Raw genomic sequence first — 9,590 nt, 5'->3', positions numbered from 1 at the left:
ATTTTAGACATTCGGCGACCGCTTGTCGAAGATTGCATGACCAGCAGGTACTGTTAAATTTGCCCTCCCATCAGCTGAAGCAAGAGGTAGTAACTCGGTGGAATTCTACCCTCTATATGCTTCAGCGGATGGAGGAACAGCAAAAGGCCATCCAGGCCTATACAACGGGCTATGACATAGGCCGTGGAGGGGGAATGCACCTTACTCAAGCGCAGTGGAGAATAATTTCCGGGTTGTGCAAGGTTCTCAAAACCTTTGAACTTGCCACACGTGAAGTTAGTTCAGACACTGCCAGCTTGAGTCAGGTCATTCCCCTCATAAGACTTTTGCAAAACCAGCTGGAGAAACTGAAGGAGGAGCTGAAACGGAGCGATTGCGCAAAGTATGTCGGACTGGAGGATCAAGCCCTTGATTCACTTCACCAGGATCCAAGAGTCGTCAATCTATTGAAATCTGAAAAATAAATTTTGGCCACCATTCTGGATCCTAGGTTTAAGTCCTACCTTGTGAGTTTTTACCCAACAGACCAAACTCTAAATCTATGCAAAGAGTTGTTGGTCAAAAAATTGTCATCTGCAGCTGCATGTGAAACGCCATCATCTCCTCCTTCAGTTTCAACAGCTGCCAGGAAAAAACTCAATTTTCCTTACAGAATGCCTGCTGGTCATGCAGATCGTTCACCAGAAAATTACATCTGGTCGGGCCTGAGAGAACTGCCTACTAGTGACATGTCTTCTACCGTAACTATGTGTGATACGGTTTCCATTCACAGAATGGTGGAGGACTATTTCTTGAAAAATCTGAAAAATAAATTTTGGCCATCATTCTAGATCCTAGGTTTAAGTCCTACCTTGTGAGTTTTTTCCCAACAGACCAAACTCTAAAACTATGCAAAGAGCTGTTGGTCAAAAAATTGTCATCTGCAGCTGCAGGTTGTTCCACACATCTTGGAGAACTAATCACATATTTTCTGTGGATGTAGGCTTGCTCAAATCCTTGTCTCTTCATGTAATCCCAGACAGGCTCAATGATGTTGAGATGCCTTGTTTCCATGTCGAAGGTATGGCTTTTTGGCCGCAATTCTTCCATGAAGACCACTTCTGGACAGATTTCTCCGAACAGTAGATGGGTGTACCTGGGTCCCACTGGTTTCTGCCAGTTTTGAGCTGATGGCACTGCTGGACATCTTCCAATTTCAAAGGGAAGTAAGCATGATGTGTCTTTCATCTGAACTTTCCTTGGCCGACCACTGCATCTACGGTCCTCAATGTTGCCCGTTTATTATGCTTGTTTAAAAGAGTTTGAACAGCACATCTTGAAACACCAGTCTGCTTTGTAATCCCCCTCCCAATTTCCTGTACCAGCCCAGGCTGAAATATTCGTGGTTGGTTATGGATTTAGGGGGGACCCCAAGCTTTTTTTTTTACTTTTAACTATTTAATTGCTGTTAAGTCTAAGAAGCCTACATTGATCATAGTGATCTGTGCAGTGCTTCTTCCAAATTCACCTGCCTCGGGCTGGTCTATTGTCTGGTCGATTTTGAAGTCTATTTTTCATTGATTTTCAATTGATTTGTAAACCGACCATTAGTAAATCTCTGGTTTCTATTGTAGTCTATGTAAAGGTATCAATGGTTGATCCGATGTTCTAAAGTCAAACTTTTGGTCTGTGTGATGGTAATTTTTACTTTAGTAAATCTCTGATTTGCTAAAATTGACCAAGAATTAATATCAACTAAAAGTCACTCTTTTAGTAAATGTAAGTATCAAATTTATGCAGGGGACTTGTGCTGATTATTATATCTGCTTATTATGGGTATATATATATATATATATATATATATATATATATGTTAGTTATGATCAATTATAAAGCACATTGGATGTGTGACTATTTTATAAATTGACACATTGTTTTAACAATTGTATTACACCCATATATATGGAACCAGTAAATATTATTTTTATTACCACTGCCTTTAACACTGCTGTATACATACATTTATTACAGATACACACCATATAGAAAAACTCTCATTTTTATTTCACACGTCATTACAAGTTGATATTTGCGTGTACAAATTTTCACTCCATGCCAATTTAGGAATGATTTACAAAGAAGTGTTAATACAAGAAGACAGAACTATCCTCTCTCTCTCTCTCTCCAGTATACACAAAGACGTATGGAGCGTATGTGTATACTTTTTTTCTTTTTAGAGCCCTGCAGCCCACTCTGCTCTGGAAGATACCATCTCAGGCTGTCACAAATATGTCACTGCTGGGGCCCATCCTCTCCAGCCGAGAGGATGACAGCCGAGACAGTACTATCCCTTGCCGCCTTGTTTCACTGCCAGATCGCCAGGTGGTTGAGCTTAGAATGACACAGGGGCGGATCTTTGGGCTACATGGAGGTGGGGCTTTAAGCAGCCCATAGCCATCTCCCCAGGGGAGATGGAGATTCAACAAACCTACCACCTGAGTGGAGTGGGTGGGGTTGTGAATGGGTGATGTTTCAGGCGCCCAGGAGGTGAATGGTCAGGGCTTCAGAATGCTGTTGGTGCTGAAAGGATCTTTCTTTTTCTGTCTGCACTGCAGTGGATTCTGTAGGCCTACTATCATTGGGGGCCTTGTGCTGCATCTTCACCTGCCCCATAATTAATCCGGCCTTGCCCAGTTTTACTCTGCATATTTCTCTGGATCGTAATGTTGAGTTGGCAGAGAATATCCGTCTCCCAGGCTGTAATAAAAGAGAGAGCAGTTCAGTTATTAGACAGAGCAGTTGTTAGACAGAGTGCTGATAATAATAAAGAGTAATTCAAATAGTACTCTAGGTACTCTCTCCTCCCACCTGCCTACTCAGTGACAGATCCAGGGGATGGCGAGGGGAGGGGATTGATCAGAGTCCTGATTGTCCCCCTGGATCCATCACTGTGTCTACCTGGTCTCTTTCAAACAGGCAGAGGATCGTGAGGCAGCATTGATTTCAACATGTTTGAAGGTTATATAGCCAGATAGAGACATACTATTGAATTATCATTTTCAGTGGCACAATGCCTTTAAAAAAACGGTAATGTTGGGAGACCTGAACTAACACAGTAGATTTAAATCAGTGATGGCTGATCTAATCTTAGTATTACACATCCTATAGGCACATGCTGTTTATTAGGTCCCACATGTGTGCTGACATTTCAGATTACAAATTTATTTATACATTACCAGCTTACCTTGTATTTATAGGTAGCAGCCAATACATCTTCTGATGCCCAAATACTCTTTGAAAGTTCTCGAAACCAAGAGGAAGACCATCTCTTGCAGAAGAAGCATCATTAACGATCAGTTCTACATTAAGGACACAGAAAAAACATGGATAAGTCATAAATGTTTATGTGTAACCAAGCAGGTGTTTCTTTACATTTTCTAAATTGTGCTGGCAACCTAAAGACTCTGGCTGTTATACCTTTTTACTCATGAATGCCCCCAATAATGTAATCATACTGCAATTTCTCTAAAAATACCTGTAAATTTGCAGTTGCAGTACAGTGCCATAAAGCTCAGTACATTTATATAAGAGTCACTGATCTGCTGTTAATTATCTTGAAGATGTCTTAATTAACCATAAGCATAAGCATAGAGCAGGTTGTATGGGCTCATGGATTAGCAGGGATTCATTCATGTGAATGCCAAGACCCAAGGCAGAAAATTACATTGAGCATTTCACTGCCTCCGCCGGCTTGCCTTCTTCCCATAGTGCAAACTGATGCCATTATTATCTTCCCAGGTAAACGATGCACAGGCACCCGGCCATCCACATGATGTAAAACAAAATGTGATTCACCAAACCAGGCCACCTTCATTCATTGTTTTATGGTCCAGCTCTGTAACTCATGTTTCCATTGTAGGCACTTTCAGAGGTTGACAGGGGTCAGCATGGGCACTCTGACCGGTCTGTGGCTATACAGCCCCATACACAGCAAGCTGTGTTGCAAGATGTTTTCTGATACATTTCTATTATAGCCAGCATAAACTTTATCAACAATTTGTGCTACAGGAGCTATTTTGTGCGACAAAAACAGGTGGGCTAGCCTTCACTCCCCACGTACATCAATGAGCCTTGGGCATCTATGACCCTGTCGCCAGTTCACCAGTTGTCCTTCCTTGGATCACCTTTGGTAGGTTCTAACTACTGTGTACTGGGAACACCCTGCAAGACCTTTGATTTTGGAGATGCTCAGATCCAGTTCTCTAGCCATCAGAATTTGGCCCTTGTCAAAGTTGCTCAGATCCTTATGCTTTCCCATTATTCCTGCTTCCAACACATCAACTTCAAGAACTGAGAGTTCACTTGCTGCCTAATATATCCCACTGCTTGACAGGTGCCATTGTAACGAGATAGTCAGATAGTCACTTCACCTGCCAGTGGTTTTAATGTTATAGCTAATTGGTGTGTATCCTGATTATATTCAGCGGGATGGATAGACTAAGGTCCTGAAGTACACAAATGTTCTCATCTGACAGTAAAACACATTTGAAGCTCCTTATCAAAATGAGGGCCAGGGAAATCCAGAATAATAACCACGTATCCATACTTTTAGTGGCAATAACACACATAACACACATATGTTCGAGGCAGCAAACAGAGGCAGGGTAATAGCATCCTTCAGCAGGAGAAGGCCTGACATCTTCCTCCTGCTACACTGCAGTTGTCAGTAGAAGATGACCAGTGAGTGCAAGTTCAATAAATAAATGTTTATTCTTTTTCTTGCATATTAGGTAAAATAAAATAAGAGATAAAGCTCCCTCGCCCACTTCCTGTGATGGAACTACAGATGGTTATAGGGAGAACAAATTATTTCCTATTCTACGCGCCTTCCTCCTACAGGATGGTGCTACACTATCATCTCTGTTCCTCTAATGCTAATGGAGACAACTACACCACCATTTAATTATTTTTCTATCATTTCATAATTCTATGAGTGAGCTTCATTACCAATTGTCAGCCTGTTTCTCACTAAGAGACAGCAGTTAAAGATGAAGAACATCAAGAATACGATGGACAATGTTGCAGAAGCATAGAACAGGAGACGGATGTCGAAAGATATTTCAGTGTTCTGTTCATCCTGCAAAGGGGAGAAAAAGAGTATTGAAAGGCAAAACAATGATCAGCCAACATATCAGTATGGGAATTGTAGTTCACCAAGGTCCCCATAGACATCGCCACCAATGGTGTGCTAACATGCAACACTGCAGGGGCAATGTGTCCAAGGATTTTTTTTTAAATGTTTAAAACCAGTAATGGTGAAACTTACATACATATACCTCACACAGGACAACAGAAAGACAATCTTACCTTCCAGGACAGAATGAAATATTGGAGAACTGTACCAGCAACGAAAAAGCAAGACAGCAAGGCGTACATTAGCATCAGCAGGAAGGATTTGTAATTGGAAAATCCAACACAGTTATTCAGCCTGTAATTAACACAAGACTTTGTTAATCACAAAGCAATAAATATAAAACACATCAGACAAGCTGCAAGTCTCTAACCAGCACATACCCAAAGCAATGATGGTCCATCGTCAGTACACATCTGAAAGTAAGAAAAATACACAAACATGTTTATTTACTAAAACAATCAGTTAGCAAAATGCAATATAGGATACTGCTATACTACAAACTATAGAAAAAAATATTTGCAGTACCTTAGCCAGGGGCAAATCCGGGAGGGGGGGAGACGTTCAGTGTGATCACTCCCCCCAGCTCTGGCAGAAGAGACTGCTGCTGCTGCTCAGGGGCAGCAACCTCCCTGGTCCCATTACAGTGCAGTACTGCTGGCTGGGGAGAGAGGCTGCTGCTGCCAGGTCACGACCCAGGATATGCCATTCACACTACAGGTGACCCGGGTCGAACCCAGAAATAACCCTGCTATCAAACAGGGTTGCTGACCCAGGACTGCGACCCAGGTCAGCCCCTTTCACACGTAGGGCTCTATTCATTATGTTAATTATTGGGGTCCAAACCAAAATTTAACATACTAGCTCGACGCAAGCACTGGAGCAATTCATAATTGCTCCGGTGGGGAGACAGCTGAACCAAAAATCAGCTGTCTCCACAAAGCGCTTCACTGCTCCTTTTGGACGGAAGGAGCCGGACAGGGGCGGTTAGAACCGAAAGGATCCCACTTTGTAACCCGGGACTCCTTCCCATAGATGGCAAATGCTCCCACAGTCAAGCTCCAAAAATATTGTATTTTTTGAACTTGATGAATTCTGTCCCCATACTAGTGTATGGGGAAAGCGGGCCATTCTGGGAGAGAAAGGTAAGCAGGAGATATCTGTGATACTAGTGTATGGGGACAGTGGGCCATTCTGGGAGAGAAAGGTAAGCAGGAGATATCTGTGATACTAGTGTATGGGGACAGCGGGCCATTCCGGGAGAGAAAGGTAAGCAGGAGATATCTGTGATACTAGTATATGGGGACAGCGGGCCATTCCGGGAGAGAAAGGTAAGCAGGAGATATCTGTGATACTAGTATATGGGGACAGCGGGCCATTCCGGGAGAGAAAGGTAAGCAGGAGATACCTATGATATCCCCATCATTACCTTTTTGATGAATGGCCCGAAAACTTAATTTTTACAATTGCAGATGAAAAATTTTAATTTTCACCTGCTTTTGTAGAAATTAAGTGATGATGAATAGACCCCATAGTCTACACCCCGGGGTCGGTGCACGTGCACTAGCAAAGACTTGGGTATTTAGGTTATGAGTGAAAGGGGTATAAGTTATGTGACTGTATACCAAGGATAAAATTGCAAATATTAAGCAATTTGTGGACTTACACATCACAGGCTGAACAGTGGTGGCACCGGTCAGGCTTCAGCAGCTGGCATTTATCACAATATCTGATCGCTATATAAAAAGAAAACAAAGGGTAATTAATAAAACCCAACAGTACAGTAGAGGAAGAGTTTTAACGATACAAATGTAAGTTCTCAGTCCTTAGCCTAATCCAGTGGTTCCCAAACTTTGTGCCGTGGCACCCTCCGATGCCTCAGGGCAATTGCAGGGGTGCCTCGGGTTGATGGTCCAGTACCAAAGAAAATAATTTTTAATCAATGTGATTGGCAAAACCAGTGCTAATGGCTGCCAATCAACAAATATGTGGACAAAAATAAGCGCAGCCCTGTCAACCACCACATAACTGAACCTAAGGGTGACATATAATCACAATTTACTTCATTTAATTTTTGCTGAATTTCTCAATAAGAAACTTTTGGCCCAGGGGTGCCATGGTAATAATGCTGATACTCTAGGGCGCTGTGATTCCAAAAAGTTTGGGAACCACTGGCCTAATATAAACTTAATTCACAATGAATGAACAATTCTCTCGTGTCCACTACTGCTGGGCACTATATAACAACACAGCAGCACATCAGGCAATGAGAGAGCCGAGACTACTGCTGCTTAGTGGCAACAGCCTCCCTGGACCCTCCCAAGAGGGCTGGGAAGGGAGACTGCTGCCACTGAGCAGCAGCAGTCTCTGATATGTGCCTTCCTAATGTGTAGTGGGTAGAAGAGAAGTGTTGTGAAAGGGGGATGATTGCCCTAATCCCCTCCCCTCCGATCTGCCCCTGTAGCACGTCTCACCATGAGATAACCTCTTCCCTTCTAAGTTTCCCACCTTTTGTACCTGATATTGTATTGATGGGCAAGCGCATAGCAGCTGCCCTGAGAATAAGCTGCTTGTCTTCTTCCGTCTGCTTCTCCTGGTACAACTCCTTCTCAGACTCCGATAAATAAAACTAAGGTAAAGCACAGACACAGGATAGCATTAGGATGGCGACTACTGTGTGATCAATGTGTTTAATAAATGATAGAAACTGATTGGTTGGTACTTTATCTCTTTTCACTTAATCTCTCACCAAGATTTGATAAATCTCCACCTTTGTGAGAAATATAACGTCTGCAACATCACTGATTTCTGGCATTTTTTTGCAGGAGGATTTAAAGCAGCGATTTTATTAAGGATAAAAAATCCCCCCTTAAATCTTATGAGGAAAAATGCCAAAAGACAGCGATGTGGACAAATCCCAGTTTATTACACTTCCCTCTCTAAGTTTAATTTTATTTCACATGAGGATTTCTGTACGTAAGAAGTCTTGCAGAGGTTGCCATCCAAAAAGACTTTCATGCCCCTCTTGCATTATTTTTCCCCTATAAGGGTCACTGGAGTCAAAATATAGAACTTTTAGGGGTATATTTACTAAAGGTCGATTTTAATTGATTAACATAGATGTTGTGTTTCTGAAGCTAAATCACACATTTACTAATACTTAAAAAACTAAAGGTTAGTAAATGTGTGATTAAGCCCCAGAAACCCAACATCGATTTTGATCGATTTTAAATCGATTAAAATCGACCTTTAGTAAATATAGCTCTTGTGTTTTAATGATATTACCATGGATAGTGCAATACATGTAAGCAGCTCTCAAAACGGAAAACATTATTTCCAATAATCCTGTACCTAGTCAAATATTTAATAGTGTTCTGAATCAGTTGAGTTACTATTTTGGACACTATTTATTCAATCTATGCTGCAAATATTTACAGGTTGAGTCTCCCATATCCAAATATTCAGAAATACGGAATATTCCGAATTACGGAATAATTTTGGCATGACTGAGATAATAAAACCTTTGATTTTTGATGGTTCAATGTACACAAACTTTGTCTAAGGCACGAATTATTAAAAATATGGTATAAAATTACCTTCAGGCTGTGTGTATAGGGTGTAAATGAAACATAAATTTATTTCATGTATGTACACAAACTTTGCTTGAGCCACAAAATTATTCAAAATATTGTATAAAATGAGCTGCAGGCTATGTGTATAAGGTGCATATAACACATATATACATTATGTGTGTATATTGGGGTCCCATTCCCAAGATATTTCATTATGATATGCAATTATTCCAAAATACGGAATATTCCGTTATCCAAAATACCCCTGGTCCCAAGCATTTTGGATATGGGAGACTCAACCTGTATCATGAAATATTTGCAGCATATTCCCTGAAAAGATCTGTTTTTGGGGTGGGGGGATATCCACAAATACTAAGTATTCCCCAGATGCACTAAGGACATACTGTACTTATCTACTTATTATTATCCTCCCCGGGAGAAGAAGCAGGTGGGCGGTGATGGGAGGGAGGGCATTTTGCATCATTAAGCCCGCCCCCTTACAGTAAATTGCTGCAAATAATGCATATTTAAATAGGGGGTGTAACCAAATGAGGAGATTCTTGTAGAATCTCGTCATTAAGCTCCGCTCCTACTCATGGACCCGGCGATCTCCATGCCTACTATTCCAGAGGTACGGGGGGGTTACCTGAAAAATCGTGATCCTCCCGCAACTTCCGGGAGAGTAGGCAAGTATGACTAAGGAGGGATCGTAGCAGATTTCTCTGATATCTAGTCTCTCCATTTCCGACAGCAGCCGCAACCCCCATAGGTTTCTATGGAGGATGTGATAGATGTCAGATTATAAGCAAGCTCCGGAATCCTTCCAGAGCTTGGCCCCCACAGCTTAC

At 41.7% G+C, this 9,590-nt stretch overlaps 1 protein-coding gene across 1 annotated transcript; it reads right to left on the bottom strand.

Annotated features, from left to right (window-relative positions):
• Nucleotides 1–2,186: 2,186 nt before the first annotated feature.
• On the bottom strand, nucleotides 2,187–7,985 carry LOC148505819 (palmitoyltransferase ZDHHC20-like). Its single transcript, XM_088447661.1, has 8 exons — nucleotides 7,920–7,985; nucleotides 7,688–7,799; nucleotides 6,837–6,906; nucleotides 5,554–5,586; nucleotides 5,347–5,467; nucleotides 4,987–5,116; nucleotides 3,224–3,338; nucleotides 2,187–2,736 (listed from the first exon to the last, which is right to left on the bottom strand). The coding sequence occupies exons 1-8, from the start codon at nucleotides 7,983–7,985 to the stop codon at nucleotides 2,676–2,678; spliced, it is 708 nt and encodes a 235-aa protein (XP_088303787.1). The 3' UTR covers nucleotides 2,187–2,675.
• Between the last annotated feature and the right edge of the window lie 1,605 nt (nucleotides 7,986–9,590).

Source organism: Taudactylus pleione, unplaced genomic scaffold (genome assembly GCF_031769625.1).
Source record: "Taudactylus pleione unplaced genomic scaffold, aTauple2 ptg000436l, whole genome shotgun sequence".
Taxonomy (NCBI): Eukaryota; Metazoa; Chordata; class Amphibia; order Anura; family Myobatrachidae; genus Taudactylus; species Taudactylus pleione.
This window is presented reverse-complemented; position numbering and strand designations above follow the sequence as displayed.